The 20,790-nt window shown below is 45.6% G+C and overlaps 1 protein-coding gene and 1 pseudogene across 1 annotated transcript in view; both read right to left on the reverse strand.

Annotated features, from left to right (window-relative positions):
- Dock1 (dedicator of cytokinesis 1) overlaps positions 1-20,790 on the reverse strand; it is a 499,905-nt gene that overhangs the window by 18,509 nt on the left and 460,606 nt on the right. The window contains exons 40-47 of the mRNA XM_032892397.1: positions 20,517-20,621; positions 16,206-16,347; positions 16,004-16,082; positions 14,358-14,442; positions 10,628-10,714; positions 8,878-9,054; positions 7,954-8,037; positions 2,773-2,910 (exon numbers count right to left, since the gene is read on the reverse strand). Of these exons, the coding sequence (XP_032748288.1) occupies positions 2,773-2,910; positions 7,954-8,037; positions 8,878-9,054; positions 10,628-10,714; positions 14,358-14,442; positions 16,004-16,082; positions 16,206-16,347; positions 20,517-20,621 (897 nt within the window). The remainder of the gene's footprint in view (positions 1-2,772; positions 2,911-7,953; positions 8,038-8,877; positions 9,055-10,627; positions 10,715-14,357; positions 14,443-16,003; positions 16,083-16,205; positions 16,348-20,516; positions 20,622-20,790) is intronic.
- Positions 11,188-14,257, reverse strand: LOC116894731 (annotated as a pseudogene).

Genomic DNA, 20,790 nt, shown 5'->3' on the forward strand with positions numbered 1-20,790 from the left:
GCTAGTGCTTGCCTTTCTGGAGCTTAGGCTGCCTTAGAAACATTGACAAAATGGTTTATGTCCTTCCTGGTTTTTTTATCATTATTATTTTAAAACCCATCCTTTTGGAAAGAGGAAAATATGATATTGCTTTTCAAAGTATTCTGAGATTCTTGTAGGCTTCCAAAGTAGGTGAGACAAGGCAGGTGCCCCCCAGCCTGCCTTTATGACGACATCCCTCACAGAATGACAAGCTGCAGCCTGAACCACTGCCTACCTAGAAAGGATGGCTTCAGAGCGTCATTCTGGGTCCGAGGATGGAGTAGGTCTCATAAAACTTGCCCCCTGCATCATAGTACCCATGGATACAAATGATCCCTGAATTCTGTCTCCAGATCATGCTCTGAAAGCCCCACTGGGTGGGATGCCTGGTTGCCTCCACAAAGAAAGCATGATGTATGGAGAAGGTGATACAGAAATTGCTTGCCTTTAGCCAATGATGGGTGCCAAGGTATAAGGGAAACATGTTTGAAAAGATACCCTTCATCTTTATAGGTCCCCCGTCTCCCTCCACCCCAATCCCACACACCATCTTCCTGCCCTTGCTTTCTATTTTGACCTGTACCCTATAGCAAGGTTTCTCAGTGATACTTCATAGCAGAGGAGAGATGTAAAAACTGACAGGCAAGATCAATAGGTTTCTTTAATTGTGGACGATTCAATAAATGGTTGATAAAATAGGAAGCATTGAACTTAGTTACAAAACTTGGAGCCTGCACAAGCTCTTAATTCTCAGAAAACTTCAAACTTTGCAAGAGCTGCCTTCTGACACACCCACAAACTTTTTGCTACTCAACACTGATGGTGACAAGCTGCAGGCTCCAAGCTATCAGTATCGCTGCTGAAGGACTCTGACTTGCAGAAGTGTCCTCCAAAGCAGCAGGGGAGGCACCCCATATCCTCAGCTGTTTACCTGCAGGGGCTCCCAGTGGGCTGTCAGTCTCAGGCTCTCATGCACTGAATTTGCAGACCAGAGTCCAGGATAGTTTCCTCCTGTCAGACTCATGTCCTGCTGGGTCCATGACAAAGCACTGACCGATGGGATTGGAAATGCTGGCTCTGCCAGGAGCATGCTCAGTAGGGGCTTATCTGTAAGAGTACATCTGGAGCGCTCTTTGCATTCCTGAGAATCAAAGATGCCCATCTGTCATGCTTCTGACCCCAGCCCCAGTCCAGGAATTTTTCAGGAATTCATCACTAGAGCCATTCAGTCCTATGTTGTGAGCACAGCCTACTACATCTCCCCTACCGCCTCCTCCACCCACGTCATGAGCACAGTCTACTGCCTAAGTGGAGCTTCTGGCTCCTGAAGGCTGCCTGCCTTTCCAACTTCAGCCTTTGGTGCTCTTCTGTCAAGTGTATGCCTTTGTGTGCACTGAATCTGGCCTGCCACTCAAATTCCTGCTTGCCTCCCAGCCTGGATCATTTCTCCCATTTCTACCTCCTTCAATGGCTAGCCTTTCACTTAGCAACAATTTAGATCATCAGTAACCCATCTCTTCTCCCATCCTGGCCATGGTGTGTGTGTGTGTGTGTGTGTGTGTGTGTGTGTGCGTGTGTGTATGCCGATGGGTGAACATGCATGTGCAGGTCAAAAGACAACCTCAGGTACATTTCTCTTGGGTGCTGTCTACCTTGTATTATGAGACAGAATCTCTCTCTCACCCTGACTAGCTCTCTCCAAATAGGTGGTACTGGCTGTGAGTTTCAGGGATCTGCATATCTCTGCCTACCAAATCTTGGGATTACACGTGTGTGCCATCATGACTGGTTTTATTTTACATGACATTATGGGGATTGAACTTTGGTCCTCATGCTTTCAAGGAAAACTTGCTACTGATAAAACCATTGTCTCCTTGAACCCATCGGTCACAGGTTCAACATTGAGCTAGGCATTGACTCCATTTCAGGTCAGGATACCGTAAGTGTTACTGCCTGAGTGTTACACAGCTCTCTGTGTATGGCATGTCTTGGGGCATGAGTTCTGCAACCCAACAGAGTCCTGAGGACCTCTGTGAAATTTCTTCATGACCTTCAGTGACTAGGACTTAGCCAGATTCCCTGGTAGGTTGACAGACAGGGAGAAAGTCCATGACCAAGTAATAAAGGTGGCAAACTTCCAAGACTGGTTTATTCCTTACCCACCTGACATGAGACCAAAGCCTGGTAGTTTAAAACAAAGGACTTCCTGGCTTTCCACACCACACACAGTACCGTCCCCCATAGACTGAATCAGCAAGTTCAAGGCCTGATCAGGACACAATAGTTGTGGACCAATCAGCCACCCTGTCCTTTCTTCAAATAGACTAACCCTAAACTAGACAAAGAAGACTCTTCAGAGACATAAAAAACCTCCAGCTCTCTAGAAGAAATTAGGTTTCTAGATTTCTGGGTTCCATGCCTGCTTCTCATAGGGTATTTCTCTCTGTGTGCATTTCCTTCAGTAAGGGTCTTTCTTCAGCTGCTGATTATATAGCTCCTGTTTGTCAAACTCTAGATGCCCCCTCCTTGGGAGAGTTCCTTCACTCTCCCAATCAAGATCCCCAGACTGTATCAACCTACACAGCATAGTACTCAGAGAGGATGAATGAAGTACTCAGGCATTAACAAATCTCATAAAGTGAGCTTGATAAGGAGGCCAGGGTCCCTACAATCCCATTTCCTAGCAGGCAACACAGAGGCCTCAGCCGCTCCACTTCAATCGGACACTCTTCTGTAGACCTGCCCACTTACCATTGTCCTGACGCCATATTGCTTTTCCACTTTTTCCTTCAGCTGCTTGAAACAGGCTTCCATGCGCTCATGGAATGGCCTCAGGGCCTCTGTGACTTTGTCTCCATGAATCCTGATCCCTTCAGCCAAAAATGGAATCTGAAAAACACAGGGTGACGTTCCTGAGTTCCTGATTTGGGAGGGGAACAGGTCTTGATAGAGCAGTACACAGCAGGAGGCAGCAACAGCCAGCTGGTTGCACCTGCTTTTGTTCCCAAATCAGAGTGACTGATTAAACTCATCAACAGGAAGGCTACCCCCCACCTCCCACCCCCAGAGATGGAAACGTTTAAGCAAGAATTGCTTGGGGCTTAAGGGGATCATATCCAAGGCGGAACACCCTATGTGTAATGCATTCTGTTACTTGGTGGGGGTGAGAGGTGTCTTGTTACCCAATCAGTCCCAGAACAGACTCAACACCAGTGTTTCTCAATAGAGTTTGGGGACAGTTGTGCTTTGAATGTGTTCGCATGTACCTGGTTCTGGTAGCAAAAGGTCATGCCATGGTTCATTTATCAGCTGAGGATATATTGAATTTATAGACAAATGAGTAGCCTACCCCAAATGTAACAATCCAGTTATAGGCCATCTAGAGTCCTGATGGATATTCTTATGTGGGAAGGAAAACTAAATTTATTCTCTCTTAAAACCAAAAATAATCGCTTCTCTGACGACACTACTGTCACAAGATATCCATGCCAACACTTCACTTCCAACAGTAGAAGTGATGCTGACCTTTAAAACTGTCACACGAGACGTTTTCATTTTCTCAGTGGCAGAGACCCTGGAGTGATTGTAGCTAGGGGGTGGCCAAGGGAACAGGCTCCATTCTGTCCCTGGCCTCTGCTTCTCCCCTAGGACCAGGCTGAAAGTTAGTCAGTCTTCAATGCAATCAAGCTAAGAGGCTTCCTCTTAATAATTTATAATTAAATAAAAATACTGATTAAAAACATATTTTCCTAATAAGATAGAATACCAATCTGAACCAGCATATTTATTAGGGAGAGGAATAATAAGTACACAATTGAATTTCATGTGAACAAACTCAAGGAATCTTAGCAAGATGAATCCACTCATGAGCTGTATCTGCTTCCATTTATAGCACACAGCTGCTTCTTCTCTTGTACTCCAGGAAAGGAGGGGCACCCAAACACCCCCATATTCAAAGTACCCAGCCTGCTCAGGAGGCACAGACCCAAAAGTTAGTTTTGCTGACAGTTGGGCCGAAACCCATGGCACAAGTCACTTGTTCTCCATTTCTGTCCGGTTATGACCTAAGACCTGTGTGCAGGTGAGCTTCTTCCAAACAGACAAGGTGTTCTCACATCCCACATGAGTTCCTTATGCGGATGACAGCTTCCCCAGGGCTTGCTACCATGCACTCGAGACCAGCCTAAGAAATGTTCACTGCTAGTCTTTTGCTCCCTGAGTTCTGACTGTGGGAGGAGGGGGACTGGGAGTGGTGACAAGGGTCCGCTGGGACATCTTTGATTGGCATGGCAAATGTGTTGTCTGTGGAAGAGGGGAGACGAGCATGTATGGGAAGGCTATCTCTAGGTGACAACACAATCATTCTTGCTGTTAAGAGCCGTTCTGATTTAGAATGACTGTTTCAAATGTGCAAAATTCGATCCAATCATCCTGGGGTTTGTGGTGGCGATGGTGGTGAGGGTTGGGAGTGATAAAGTTCTCATACTTGGTGGATGAGAGTGAGAGCTGAGGTCCTTGTTTGCACTGGGACTGCTGGAGTCTGGGGTTTGGCAGGTGAGTCAAACAAGGTGCTAGAATTTGCCACTCTCAGTTGTCCCTGACACTGAGCAGATAAAGCCTTCTCATAGAATAGGATTTGGCCTCTGCTTTTACATTTATTTGCATCTAAGCTGCAGCTGTGGTTCTAAATGGAAGGAAATAAAATGCTATTCTATGGAGCTCAGTCCAATGTATGAGGTGCTTAATATACAAAGAAAGACTATAGACCTAGGGCCTGAAATGGTCTTTGGAGGTCTTTTTGTTCCATATGTTCAAAATATCTTTGGCAGGCAGATTCCTAGCCCCATTCAGGATTGCCACAATTGCCACAGGACTCGGAAACTGCCCCACAGCTTGAGTCACTATGGGTACCTTTCGGAGCCAGTTATTTCTAAAGAGCCCCAGTCTCTGGAAGAAAGAGGAGGCTTTCCCAGCCACACCTCCAGTTGTTCTAAGTGAACCTTCAGTATAGCACTATGTGTGCCCTGCACAGGTCCAAGCCTCACCAGCAGCAGGGAACACTTGGCAGCTTTGTTCATTGCTCGGAGGGCACAAGCCCCTGCAGAAAGGACAGTTGCTGTCAGCTGGGGATGATGAGTGAGGTTGCTCTCTCATCTCTGTACCTTTCAAAGAAAATAAGTACGCAGCATAGCAGTTTAATAGGAGAAGGCGTGGGCTCATCTTCGGACACTCTGCAGGTGCGTTTGAGGGAAGACAGAGCCGAGCCTTTGAGGAAGTAGCTCTGGCTGGGTATCAAAGTCTGCAGGCTCCGGGCAGCCTGCATCACACCTATCCTTCCCGCTGCTGAGGGCCAGGCCATCACGGTTCAGAATCATGAAGAGGAGCTAAGGAGCAGGCCAGGGCCTGCCAGCCAAAATCACAGAAGAGTAGGTACTGGGGACATGCTTGTCTTTGGCTATATACCTGTGGGTATAACTCAGCCAGCAAGCCCTGGGACTTCTCCCAGGAGAAACCCTGGATAGAACTTCTGGAAAAACCCAAACCGAATAAACTAAGGAGCAAAACGAGAACAAGGATAAATGTAAAGCTCTCATTTTTTTAATGAACATACAACTCAATTACTGATATGAGGCTATCAAAACACTTGCAAATGAAAGCAAAATCACAGGTAATGTTCTGAATATGTATTTTTTCCCTTTGCTCTTTGATTTAATGAAGTTGCTAGAAAACAGACTTTCTTTCAACTTTCCCATGAGCTGTTTTAAAATTCATCTTTTAATATAGTTATTAGGGGCGATGACATGGTACTGGCATAAAGTCTCTCTCTGAGGAACAAATTATTTTCCTCTGTATGACTTGAAACTCGTAAAATCCAATTTGCTGTAAAAGCTTACAGGGGGAAAAAAATCAATAGAACTTCTGCAGACCAAACTAGTTTTTGTGTTATAACATTTTGGGGTATTTTGAGTTCCATGCCCCCTTCATTTCTAGGCCTCAAATGGAATCATCCAAAATTTAAACTCTTTCCCACATTTTCTTTCTCTTTTCTTTCTTTCTTTTTTAAAAAAAATTTTAAAATAAAAGTCACAGGGGGTTTGGGGATGTGACTTACATTCTGTGTGAAGAAACCATATTGGCCAGTAGCGTTGTTCCCTTTTCGTTCAGAGGAATCTTATGCCACAAAACAATTGGAGGGCAATCAGATTTCAAGAGTTTTGTGACAAAAATCAGAATATCTTTTCCCATGTCATTCTCTTAAAATGTAAATATAATAAGTCTCCACATGCATGAAAATGGCCATGGTATGAAAAAAGAGAACCCAAATAACAAGTCTTGGTGAAGACTCAGACACTGGAAGCTTGGATTCTAGTCGTTTGGTGTATAAGCCAATTCAATCACTGGAGACAAGTTTGGTAACAGCTGAAAACCTCAGACCTAGAACTTTATACAACACAGAATATCCAGCCTTTAACATATGCAGAGTACAGAAAGCAAGGGGATGGCAGGCATTTGTGAACTTGTGTTCACTTCATCGTTAATCAGACCAGCCTCAAGGTAGACCAGTCCAAATGCTTACACAGTCCAGATGCATGGATAAACTGTGCCGTAACCACACAGCAGAATATTATTTGGCCTCACAAAAAGATATTCTAACAAAAGCTACGACACGGCTGAACCTTGAAGTCATTATGCTGAGTGAAATTAAGACACACCAAAGAACCAATTATATACAGCTCTACTCATGAGATGTAGAATCGTCAGGCTCAGGCAGACTGAAGGCAGAAGGGCAGGTGCCACAAGTTGAGGGAAGATGGGACTTGAGGGGTACAATTAGAACTGGTGTGTGTGTGTGTGTGTGTGTGTGTGTGCACGCGCGCACGTGCACGTGCATGCATATGTCAGAGTTGTGAAAATCTAGGCATCTAGATGCAAATTTAGAAGGCTTCCAACTTGGCTGTAAGCCGTAACTCAGCCCCACACCCTAAGTGGTCTCACTGGCCAATGTGCTGATGACAAAGAAGTCACAGGTAAGAGACTTTTAGGAGTCAGTACAGAATGTAGGAAAGGTCTCATGGCAGGAGCAGTTCTGTTGAGCCTAGATGTTCTTAGGCCTACTCAAGAGTCCTGGGTCAGGCTTAGGCATGCATGCAGCCTAGGTACCTGCCCAGCTCTAACACAACGTTGGCTAGCTTTCTACCTCCTACAGAGTAGGCACATCCCTAACTCCAGCACAGCCCACCCCCTACCTTCTGCAGTCTGGCTAGTGAGGTTACATCTGATGAATATCATGGGGTCAGCACATCCTTGCTGCCTGTGTGAGGAAACCTACAGCAAGTTGCTCCAGTGGCAGAACAATTAAAGAGGGTGTAAGTATAGAACACCTAGCTCAGAGGTTCTGGAAAGCACAGACACCAGAGGAATACAAGGGGCCCTCTGCAGCTCCCTGCTCTTGAAGTAGGCAGCCAAGAAGGGCTCAGCCTAGAAGCAGGAATGGAAGCAATAAAACATTCAGAACCACAGCTGGGCAAACACAAACAAGGACAGCCATCCTTTGGAGCTGCCTCCTCACAGCGGAAGGGGTGGGCAGGCTGCAGCTACCCTCGGATCTCTCTCTCTCTCTCTCTCTCTCTCTCTCTCTCTCTCTCTCTCTCTCTCTCTCTTCTTTTTTTTTCCTTCCACCCCTGACTATAGGGGCTGAGGCATGAGCTTTTGCAGCTCTGAGTCCACTTCAATATCAATATCTGATATACTTCTACTAATTCCAGCCAGCCAAAGCTTTCCCAACCGATCTTGTTCATTGACAATACAGAATTTCGTTGGTGTTTAAGTGACTTTATCCTTATGAGTGTGTTGACCCAGAAGCCACTATGTTGGTAGGAACATATGTGGAGGGGCACAGAAAAACCATCTTCCTTTCCCAGGCATACAAACCTGCCAGGCTATCAGGTCCTTGAGCTTCTCGATCTGCCCATGGGCCTCAGGATGCTCCTGCAGGTATCGGTCTGTGAAGAAAGCCTGTGGAGACAGGGAGAGCCCTTTTAGCACATGTGATTGACCATCACAGTACTGAGCTGGCACAACCTAGCCACGCAGCCTTCCTATGGCACTCCTTGAAGGCCCATGGCTGGACACTCCCCAGAGCTTAAGGTCAAATACAATACATGGAGCACACAGACAGCCAGGAATCCAGAAAGGCCACTGTGGACCGAGATTGCTTAGTCCTGCTGAGTAGCAGTGGCTATGGCCCTCTCAGCTGTACTAGTGCCTGGAAGTTCACCTCTGTATCTGATAGTCTTCTGTTCTATTGATTCCAGCCAGCCAAAGATTTGTCTGGAAGGCATAGACATTGGGAAGGTACTATCTTTTCTTCCACAATCATTGGCAGCTCACCAGGAGAGCCCTTTTGGTCTCTCTGTGTCAACAAACTTCTTTTGTGTAGGGCCAACAGACACATGATTTTGGTCTTGTGGACCACACAGGCCTAGTGGCTCAAAATATTATTGCCACATTAAGAAAACTGTCTGGGACAAGAAGTAAATAAATGCATGCAGTCCCTGCATTTGCAAAAATAGGCAGTGGCCTATGCTGAGTAGAACTGGCTTAGCCTGTACCACATGATCTTCAATTTCTACCCGCCCCCACTGAGCTACTATTAAGGGAGGCCAGAGACCCTCCACTGCACCTATGCCCTTTATCTAGGGTAAGCATCCAGACTCTTACTTGTCTCCAGAATGAAATGTTTAGACCCTTAATGACCTCAGAGTTCTGGAAAGTGAGGGTGACTCTCCAGGATAACTTCTGGGTGCTAGGGATGGAGTCTATGAATGCTCAGGCTGTCCCAGGTATGCCACTTGCCTTCTCATAATTGGCAAAGCCTCCCATGACAGCAGGATCCACAATGCCATTCAGGAGCATGGACAGGGGGTTGATAGGCAGGCCCGGGTCATCCAGGTGCTGCTGGATCATGCTGCTAATCTTGTCATTGGTCAGTTGCATTGTCTCGATGGCATTCTCCAGTGGACTGATCTCTACCTGCAAGGAAGAGAACATGGTGGGCATCACCTAAGCTACTGTAGTGTGCCCAGGTGAGGCAGCCTCCCTGGCCTCCTATACACTTTTCTTCTAACACGTGGTCTCTGTAAAGATACAGGTATTTGGGGTTATGGAAATTTAGTGATTTTGTACATGTCAATGCAGATTTGAAGGCTTTCTGCCAGACTGTAGCCTGGCCACACTAAATGGTCTCATGGTCTAATGGCATGATCCACTTCTATCTACCTTGGTTGTTTTGGGACACAGGATGGAGGTCTCAGATCCTGAGGACTCTGGGGGTGAAGAAGTGGGAGGCTCCATCTTGGCTGCTGTGGGGTGGAGAAGTCTGATGGATCAGTGACATGTGTTCACAGAAGGGCCCAGAGTTCTCATTGGCATAGGCAAAAAAGATTGGTGGACATACAGAAGGAAGAGCCAATTTGGCAAGCTTAGCCAAGTCTTTAAGCCAAATCACCAGGTGTTTCAGGGACTCACTGTTAATCGAATGGCAGGAGCCGTCGCCTGATGTGGGACCCAGCAAAGGCACACGAACAAAAGCATATTTTAATTAGTTTTTTTTTTGAGACAGAATATCATGTAGCCCAGGCTGGCTTCAGATTCAACATACAGCAGAAGGTAACACCGTGATTTGTGATCTTCCTGTGTGCTAGGATTATAGGTGTGCACTGCCACACCCAGTTTCTGTTGGGGGTAGAAGCCAATGTGTACACAAGACAAGCATTCTACCAAGTGGGCTATCACGCCCTTGTCCTTTCCGTGGATTGTTTAATGTGGGCAATTGTCGTAGATCTGATATTTCAGGTCTGGCAATGAACCTATGGTGGAGCTCTGGATTTCATGAGTGAAGTCATCTTGTCGCTCCCTACAAATGTGAGTTTCATATAAATAAAACTTTACCACGGTGTTAGAAATGGCTTAGTGGTTAAAAGAACTGACTGCTCTTCCAGAAGACTTGGGTTTGAGTCTGGGTGCCCCTGTGGTTGCTCACAAAACATCTGTAACTCCCAACTCACAACACTCTCTCTTTCGGCTTCAGGAGGCATTGCATATACATCGTGTACATAGGATATATATGATGGCAAAATACCCATTCATAAATAAAACCAAACAACAAGATAACCATGTTCCATAGCAAGGCAAAGTTTGGTTAATACAATGGGAATCATGTCTTTAAAACTATGTCCCAGAAGGAATACCTAAAATGAGCAAATTCTATTCGTTAAGTTACTTGTCGTGCAGATGACGACGGAAGTGCCTGAAAGAGGCTTGGTGCAAACTTCACGGAGCAACAGAGCTATGGCTGCAATTGCTAATGTGTCAGAAGGAATGAGTGTCCTGTTAGCTAGCTCTGGGGGTGGCCACACAGCTTTGGAAATAAGATGCTGGGGGAGATGGGGAGATACTGATGCTCTGAGGTACACACAGGGTGGTGACAGTCACTAAAGCATGCAACAGGCCACAGTGATCACAAAACTCTTGAGGATAAAGGGGGGGTCGGGGTGTCAAATGCAATGGGAGGAGACAGGTATCTCCTTCCAGGGTGTATCCTTACCATGAAGACAGATTTGACTTCAAACCACCTTAAAATTCCCGGCAGTTTATAGGCTGTGGTGTAGACGGTTCTCTCGATCCACATATTCTGTAAGAAGAGCCCATGCGATACATGTCAGGAGGGGGATGGCAGCAGGAGGGGGGGTCTGTTCTGCTGGGTATCTGTGTGACCCCATCAGGTGGGCCCTCTAGCAGGACAAGGTCAGCCTGTGATCACGAAGGACAGGTGTGCACTGAGGGAACCTCAAGAGCAATGTTCTACTTGACAGCTATAGTACATTACCGAGGTGCCCCATTTCTCACCTATCAGGCATGCCTCTCTGCTGGTTGGCAAGGAAATGTAGTGGGTGGTCAGGGGTTGCATAAATACCTCAGGAGGAAAGGGGTTCCCTCTTAAATGAGTGTGTTTGGGGGAGGGGTCCAAGTGTGTTTTACACTAGCCTTACCTAGGGTTCAAAAGAAACTCAAAGGCACAAATGCATCAAGGACAGGTTTCCTGAAACTGACCTCTTGTCTTCAGTAAAATTGCTATTTTTTTTTTTTTAGAATATCTGAATTTTCAATCCTTCTTTACAGGTTACCTAGACCACTTTTGATTAAGAAAACTGTAGAAAGGTAGTAACTGCCACAAATGGACGCTAGGTGTTGGCACGTGTTAGTTTCCACAGAGTCCTGCTTTGTGGGTTATCTCAATGCACTGCTCGGAATCTGCTAAAACTTGCTGGAATCGCTCATGGCAGATTTTAGTTCACAGGTCGTTTTCCCCCATATTTCCTTGTAAATTCTTCAGCATTCTTACAGAATTTTTTACAGTCCTTAGCGTATTCTTCAGCTAGGTCAGCCCAGAGTGGGTACTCAGGTTGGGGGTTGTTCACCAGTGCTATGAGGGACTGGATTGCTTGGTCAGTCTCGGTGGCTGGCTTCCAGTTTTCAGCACTGATTACTGGCAGACAGACCTGCCCCTTCTCATCAAACTTAGGGTGGCAGATCTTTGTTTTAAATGTGATCTTGGGTGGTTTGAATAGATACTTTGCTGAAGAGCTGAGTTCAATTCTGAAGGCTCACTTATCATATGGAGGGTTGTCAGGTTGCCTTTGCCCAAGTCAATAAATTAGCTTCAGCAATGGATGTTACGGAAGTTTTTCATTCCACATTTGTGGATCTCTTCAAGCTCCAACAGCAGCCTCTCGCTGGCTGCCGTCTTGGATCAAAATCTCTACTTTACATAATACAATTATCTTTATATTGTATGGACACATAGTATGGAAATAGAAGAGTCATATCCACAATGCACTGAGGAGTACCTAAACACTTCAGTGGTCTTTGTTCAAGGCTTCTCATCCAGTGTTATACCTTTTCCCCATGTATGTTTGCTTTGAAACAGTTCTTATGCTGTCCCCACTGGCCCAAACTTGGTAGTTAGCTGAGGATGAACCTGGACTTGTGATCCTCAGCGCTGGGATTGCAGTGTGCACCACAATATCCACTCGGCTTGTGCAGTGCTGGGGCTGAGACCTCAGTCTTCCTAGGTAAGCATTCTTTCTAGTGGTTACCTAGATTCTAGGTAAGCATTCTACCATCAAGATACAACCTCAACCCTACTTATATTCTAAATAAAAGTTGTTTCCAAATTGTAGTCTTTATACTGCTACATCTCACCTCCTGCTTTCAAACCAATGAGACTCATTCTGTCTAGCTTTTTAATGGTTGGTCCCTCAGCTCTAGCAGACAGGCAAATAACCATCCAGACTGCCACCTTCACAGACCTATCTAGTCATGGGGTGACAATTACAGAAAGCTAGCCTGGCCTTTAGAATATCTGAGATATCAGGCAAAGCAAGAAGACCACAGAAGCTTCCTGGTCACAGACTGATCTTTGTTTCCTAGGTCAGGTTCTTTTGCCTGTGTTCCTGGGGATTTACCAGAGAAAAGGTAGCCATTCAGAGCCTGTCCCCTGCCCGCTCCATGGCCATACCCTTGTGAATATCCTACACTGACACTTACTTCCTTACTCAGGCTCCCACCTGGCTGTCTTCTACTGAAGTTTTACCCTCTGCCAGGCTTATAGATGCCAAGTACAGTTCTTGGCCTCACGGGGAAGTTTTCCTAGCCTTGTCCTTGGGTCAGAAGCCCTACAGAAGGGGCCAGGATCAAGCTCCTCACTACTGAAAAACACTTTGCTCTTTTCTGGAAGCCTGAACCTTGTCAGGTGATGAAGGGCTAAATCCTGTGGCTTCTGAATGCTTCATCTATGTGTGAGGATTCAAATGGGGCCATCAGAGGATTTTTGGGGCCATCTAGAAGCAGCACAAGCTCTGAGGCTTAGCACAGCTCAAAATGTCAGGTGTCTCGGTTATTCTTAGCTCCGCTGCCGGCTCGTGGAGCGCCCTTCAGCAATTTGCTTGGCCTCCATGTGTCTACTCCTTACAGTGTAAGAATATACATACTGCAAGATGGGGAGGGTTAAGGAGGAAAGTCAATAAATCCTTGGGTCTCTGACATTGCCGGGAGAATGACATGACTTATTATTGTGAGAAAAATACTCAGAAAACTGTTAACCTACTGTTAGTGTGGATGTCCAGGTTGTCTGTGCCTAGGCTCTGACCCTGGCCAAGGAATACAACCTTTGTCTTGAAACAATGAGTCAACTCATTCCAAAGTCCCATCATCACACAAGGACACTGGTCTCTGGACCAGAGGGGATGTCACTAAGGTGACTCCCAAGAAGTGTTAAGAAAACTCAGGTTTTTTTTTTCCTCTGAGGATTTCTAGGGAGGGAGAGTGAAAGTCCTTCTACCCAAACCAGTCCTGACAGCAGGCTTCAAACTATGCTTTGGGTCAGGTGTGGGTGTTAACTCACCTTTGGCCTCCTATACCCCAAAGGCCTCTAGACAACAAATAAGGCCATGTTAGCAGGGCTGGTCTTTGCTGTTACTCAGGGGCTAAAGTCTCTTTGGACTATAGGTTTGAAGAGGGATTTTTGCAGCGAGGAAGATTCTCCAGTAAGAGGCCTTAACATCTCAAACTATAGTTTCACACGCGCGCGCGCGCGCGCGCACACACACACACACACACACACACACACTACTATTTCCAGGGCCAATGTGGTAGCTGTAAAAATGAAGAAATATCTGGCATTGTCTAGAGCTCTGATTGGTTGTCAGGACCAGGGAGATGATATTGGGTTCAGGTTAGAGGTACATGGTGTGGCCCCACAGTCTAGAATGGCAGTGAGAATCCTGCTGAGGTGTGATGAGTTACGGGGAGACCTGGTGCTGGCCTCACCTGATTGCCACTGTCACCAAGGCCAAATGAGCCTCTGGAGTTCTGAGCACTGAGACTAGTATTAGAGGATTAGATTAGGGGTTATCCCCTCATAATTGCACAGAGCCTAATAAATAAATCCCAGTTTGAGTCTCATTCATTTGAAACTAGATGGGGATAAGCTTAATTATTATCATTTTACGTTCACCAGAAGGGAATACCCAATGCCCTAATGCCATTGGTCTATTCTTTCATGTCTCAGCTCTCTCGATGACAAGCTCTGTGAAATGCTACCACCTTTACTCAGTCTAGAATGTAATGCTTACGATATCTGCGTGCAATGCACAGAGACAGTGACACTGTCCATGGTGGCCCTTGGTAATGTGTTCTCCTGGTTCTTCTATAGCTGGAAGAATAGATAAGAATTTGGGGGCGTTGCTATGGTGGTTTTGTATTTTTTTAATTACCGCAAATTCATTGTCTGGGTTTTTTTCTCCTTTCCGGATGGGCCGTGAATATTCAAATCGCTGGACCTCATTCACCCTGTAAAAACTGTAGAGACAGAAAAGTCATTAGACCTTTAACCTGAAAGCAGCCGGTCTGTTGTTAGATTTGGGGGCGGGGGTGGGGGAGCTCTGCTTAGAACACAGTAGTACATCTCAGGAAGTATCCCCAAATTTGATCCAAAGCCATGGCCTTGGCACCTTCTTCAGCAGCTCCTGGAGGGACGCGCTGCAGGTAGGAAAACTGACTGGAGACTTTTGCCTCCTCACTGTCTCTGCCAGCCCTCAGGGGAGAAGAGAGGCTGAGTAAGGTGGATTGGTCACAGGCTTGGAAAGGTGAAGTAAAGGGGAGAAAAAGTACCTGTGGATTCATAGATGTGTGCCCTTTTTAAAAAACAATAATGTGTGGTTTTAGTGATATAAATAGATATAATTTAATAATATATGTAATCCATAATAAATAATAAAAGTACATACACACATCATTTATATGTGTGTGTATGTATGTATGTATGTATGTATGTATGTATGTATAGTTTTTTTGAGATAGAGTTTTATTATGCAACCCTGGATGACTTGGACCTTGTTATACAGACAAGGTTGGCCTTGAACACACGAAGATCCACATGCCTCTGCCCCAGTTACCTTATCTACAGAAATTGGCAATGTGTCTCTTTTAAACAAGAAAGGTGCCATACGCTCTAGTCTTAGATTGTTGAGATGTAGATTCAGCTGAGTGGTATACAAGGCCATAAACAGCCTCTTGACTGTCTGAGCGGGTAGGGTATGGCCTGTGCTTGTGAATGGTGTGTGTGTGTGTGTGTGTGTGTGTGTGTGTGTGCGTGTGTGACATAATTCTTTCCCCATGAGAGAATGCACACAAAGCCATGTGAGGGGCTCTGATTTTTCACTGCTGCATTTCTGTGAACATATTTGCTAGCAGAAAGGCAGCCCCAGTTTGTTTCTATGACTTCCATGGCAACAGTGGCTAAAGGGTCCAGGAACTCTAGGGTGTGGGACAAACAGACCAGAGGAGGAGCAGGCCTCAAAGAGGCTGCAGTTTCCATGAGCACAGAGATCAAAGGGATGACTCACCACAGCGAAGAGCCTGCAGGGAGCTGACTACAGCGCCCCCTCAGAGCCAGATGCAGTTCAGCACAGGCGTGTGAGCTCAGTCCCATCAGGATATGTGCAGTTTAAATGCTCCTGCATGACCCTGTCTGTGTGTTCATTTGCGGGGGTTGTATGTAGAGGTCGGAGGACAACCCTTGACTTGGTCTTTCAGGCACCTTCTACTTTCTGTTTGAGACGAGGTCTCTCAAGAGCCTGGAACTTTACCAGGCAGCTCTGCTTGCTGACCAATGAGTTTACAGGGATCTCCCCAGTCTTTGCTTTCCACATTGCCATTGCTAATAATGCCCCTCTAATAACGTTCCCTTTGGTGGGTGCTGGAAATCATTAGCTTTCCTTGTTCTCAGGAGAGGGTAGAAGAAACATCTAGCATGTTCTTCAAGGGTTAAAGTCTATACTTAAAAAGGTGGAATTATTAGTGAGAGACCCATCGTCAGCATCTTGCTGCCTCTTATTGGTAAGAAAATTGGTGTAGTTACCTGACAATCTGTTCAGACACTGGCCGGTGAAACTTAGGAGGCAAATCTAGCTTGGGCTTCACTGTGAAGCACTGGATGTCTGAGGAAAGAGGGTTAAGGTCCAGATGGCAGTGTATGTGACAACCAAGAGAGGCTCTGCCTCCTGCATGCACCAGTGCACCCATGTCCCCAGGAATGGCCCTCCTGCTGTCTTAAAGGATACACTGGCCTGGAGAAGTCTTAATGTCATCGCCGGGTGGAGATGTCGTCTTCATTTTCTCAGCATTTGGAAACTGAGTTAATAGCCGAGCTTCAAAATCTTCCCGTCGCTCGTATTCTTTTCCTCGGTAAATGAACACTTTTCCCTGGAGACAGTGACCTTTGTTAAATAGCACCACAGGTGGAGGACTGAGAAAAGTTCATGCACTGAGTGCTGGTCTCAAATGGGTTTGAAGTTTTGTTTGTTGTTTGTTTTGGGCAGTTTTTTTTCTTTTTAAGCCACTGCATTTAAGAGTAACTAGCAACTATATTCTAAAATCAAGAGCACAAAAATTCATATGGCTGAACACTCGCCGTGAGCTTTACTCTTAGCAAGAAGGATCAATTATGAACCCGTGAAGGAGGCCAGCAAGAAGGCTTAGCAAGTGAAGGTACTTGTAAGCTAAGTACGACAAGCTGAGTTCAATCCCCGGGACCCACATTGCAGGAAGAAGTGACCTCCACATTGTCCTCTGACCGCTGTGTGCACACCCTGGCACACTCACAACATACAGTCACACACTCACACACACATACACACACACATATACATATACACACATATACACATACACACTCACACACATATACACACATATACATACACACATATACATACACACTCACACACACACATATACACACATACACACACTCACACACATACAGTCACACACTCACACACACACATACACACATATACACACACACACTCACACACACACACATATATACACACACACACAAGTTTGCAATAAGTTCTATTTTTATATAAATAAATGTAATAAGTAACCAAGCAAGGCACAGCAATCCCATACATGTTATGATATTTGTTTTTCTTCTCAGTGAATGCTGAGGACTTAAGAAAATGCTGACTGGAATAAAATCATTTAAAGCCAGATTTCTCCATGGAACTGTGGCCCCTGTAGGGGTTGCTCAACCTCCTTCTCCTCCTCTATTTTTTTTGGGAGACAGAGTTTCTATTATGTAGCTCTGTCTGTCCTGGAACTCACTGTGTAGACCAGGCTGACCTCTTGCCTCCGCCTCCTGAATGCTGGGATTAAAGAAAGGCACGTGCCAACAACCTACTAGCCTCTACTTTCACTTTAAAGGAAGCAATGGGGTTCTTACTTGGGGAGCCTTCCGTGCTCCAGTGTAACCGGGATAACCACCCATCTCTCTCAGTAAGATCCCTAGAAGTCAGTTGAGGCCACCTATCTTTTGTTTCCAGGTCAGTGTCACAGATAAGGGGAAGAGATGCCCTCCCTCATCCTGTTGGCTCGTTGTTGTGTTTTTATTTTGTTAATTCATTGCTCTTTTTCAAACAAAAAAGCATCAACTCTGGTCATAGAGTTGGACTGTATTCTCTTGTAAAAATTCAAATGTATATGTAAAATTAATTAGTTTTTAAGCTTCTCTCATGTGAATTGGGTCCCGTGTTAATTGGCTACCTTAGACACAGGAAAGAGTTGGCATGAGAACCCAGCGGCCAGTGGCTGCGCCCTCCCCCTTGTAGCCCTAATTAAGTCATCATTTCTCTGCCAAAAAGAATATAGCTTTGTACAGGACTAAGGGGAGGTCCTCAGAGCCTGACCTGGGCCATGGGTATCACGTGGAGCTCAGCAGAGATGGAGCAAAGGGAACCCCAGACAGTCAAACAGGAAGATTGAGCTCCTGGCTTGCCCAAACCCTGGAAATGAGTGGATGGTAGGACTTCCTTCTGGCAGGATGAGCTCTGTACAATCCTTACTCAACAATGACAAGGTGTACATGGCGCTTAGGACTGGCTTTTGTCATTTTCAAGTGACGTTCTCCAATCTAGATTTCAGTGGAAGCTGTTAGCAAAGACCAGACCAGGTAGCTCTCGAGTGTGCACAGGTGAATGGGCACTCTCCTCACACCCGCCTTATCCTCTATGTGGGTTTAAGCAAACGCCACGTACATCTGGAAGAAAGGGTCCTGAGGCATATAAAAGATCTCTTCAAGGACCAGAGAGTTCTGCATGTCAGCTCAGTTACAAACAGGTGTCAGCAGCTATGACATCACACCGTTGCTGTCATTTGAAGGCTGCTGTCGCTCCAACTGCCTAGTCCTTTCCTGTGCTTCTGCCAGCTACTGGGAGACTTGTCTGCATCAGCTAGTCATGCTGGGTGAAGCCCTGCCTTATCAGTAGCTCTCTATGGACAGATAGGGGTTGATGGCAGTGAAAAGGAAGAAGACAGAGTGAGAGGAGCAAGAGAGGGACAGAGGTAACAGCATTTTGCCACACATCCTTAGATCTGTGTTGACTCAGCCATAAGTAAAAACTGATCTGATCAGCATGTTTCCAGAGATAAGGGGAGACACTTCAGACTGCTCTTGCTGTGGCTTGAAGGACCCTGCCCTTCTACCCTTTAAACACTGAAATTCAGTCACCAGTGTAATGGCCGCTGGGTAGTTGTGAGTGTTGGGAATGGACTAGCCCATTTAAGGTCTCCAGGAATTTTCTTCTCCTACCCTACATGGCCTCGTCAGACACAGAATCTATGGTCCCTTGTCCTGGACTTCCCAGCCTCCAGATCTATGAGCAATAAATTTTTGCTGTTTATAAATTATCCAGTCTAAGGTGTTTTGTTATAGCCGTCCAAACCGATCTGAACGAATCCCCTTTGCAAGTCCCAATTTATTCTGTAGTTTAACAAATTACTAAGGAAGCAACAGTTTAAGGATTAGATTTCCCCCGCCCCTCCCCCTGGCCCTGCTCTGTGCTTAGGTATGGCTTGAAACATCGTTATGGAAGAAAAAAAATGTCCTATTTTTTTCTGGAAGAAAAATGTCAAGCAGAAAGCAGAGTAATATGTAGTCTTAATTAGAAATATAAATACAGAGTCTGGGCCTCCTGTGAGGCTCTAGGAAACCAAACATTTCAGGAGTGCAGTAAGATTTACTAGAGAGCAGACCACTCAGAAAGTAGCATGCATTTATTAAGCTTTACCCTCGAAGAAGGCACAATAATAAAAACACATAAAGGCTTTAATAGAAAAACACTAGAGTTATAGACGAAAAACACTAATAATATTTTCCAGAAACGTCCATTACTTTGCATTCTGCGGGAGTCCTTCTCAACATGAAAATGGGGAAAATGTACATAGAGTCAGAAATATTTATTCCTTGTGAGAATGATAAATATTAATAAGGATGCAAAAAAGCAATGAGCTCGATTTATGGGGAGAAACAGTGCCAAGGGGACAGGCAGATAGCTCGGCGTCTGCTCCCTCGGCAGCTTGAAGTTGCTAAACATTCCGCCCACTTTTTGGTAACTGGTAAATGTCATTGTCAGACTGACCCCTGCCAGGCGATCTGTGAAGCGTAATGGATATATTGCTACAGCCCCACAGAGTTATTCAGGTGTGTCGGGAAAGTCAGCTCAATATTAATCAAGCACTTTAAACTCTTTAGTCTTACTTTATATTTTGTCCTTTGATGGTGGAAGTGACCCAGGACAGTCCCTGGAGCCTACAGTAGCCAGTGCTTCGGACTGAATTGCAGTGTGCCTCCCAGGGGGCATTCCCTCTCATGCTTGGACAGGCTGCTTGCTGCCTTGCTGTTGGAGCTAGATAACTATAACTATGGTTGGTGGCCCCTGTATCACAGGGGGATTCTGTGCCTGGGGCCCAGACTCTAACACCCCATGAGCATGAGTGTGTCAAGCCCAAGGTTGATTTCTCTTTTCCTGGAGTCACATCAATGTTGGGCATACATAAAGACACTAACGTTTTTATGAAATGCACAGAGTGTTCATGGAGATAAGAGGAGCAGTGAGTATTGGTCAGCGTCCTGTACTCTGAGGCAGGGTCCTTTTGTTGTTGATTGCTATACATATCAGACGTGTTGGCCTCTGAGCTCCCGGAGGGTCTCCTGTCTTCACACCTTATCTTTTGGTAGGAGTGCTGGCATTGTGGATATGTGCCATCGAGGCTGGCTTTATATAGGTTCCGGGGATCTGAACTCAGGTCCTCACACTTGCGGCCAGTGCTCTGCTCACTGAGCCATCTCTCCAGTTTGCTATGTATAATTTGACACAACAAATCTCTGAGAAGAGTTCTTTCAGGAAAAAAAAAATCACACAAAAAAAATCTCTATATTTAACCAGAGTTCTCATGTAATTAAATATTTGTGGTCCCTCTCTGGCACCCGAGAGTCAACAACTGACTTTGCTGTGTAAAGCACTCAGACCCGAAGGGGCCTCTCTGCTGAGCGAATGACATTGGCTCAGAGCAAGAAGAATCGAACTTACCCGAAGGAATGAAGGGAATCCTTGCCCATAGTAGCCAACAGCAAAATAGTCCGGCTTGGGTCTTATCACCTTAACGATGTTCTCATAAAACTGTGCCTGTTTTTTCTGGGATGAAAAATGAAAGCTCACTTTAGGGTCGCACGGAGCATTGGAACACCCATCCTTCTGGATTCTTCTGGGGGGGGCCTGAGGTTTGTACCTGACTGAATGTCAATGTTGACATTATTTTTCATGCTGTTCAGCAAGGTAACGTAAACAAGCCATACTTGGTTGC

Source organism: Rattus rattus, chromosome 2 (assembly GCF_011064425.1).
Source record: "Rattus rattus isolate New Zealand chromosome 2, Rrattus_CSIRO_v1, whole genome shotgun sequence".
Classification (NCBI taxonomy): domain Eukaryota; kingdom Metazoa; phylum Chordata; class Mammalia; order Rodentia; family Muridae; genus Rattus; species Rattus rattus.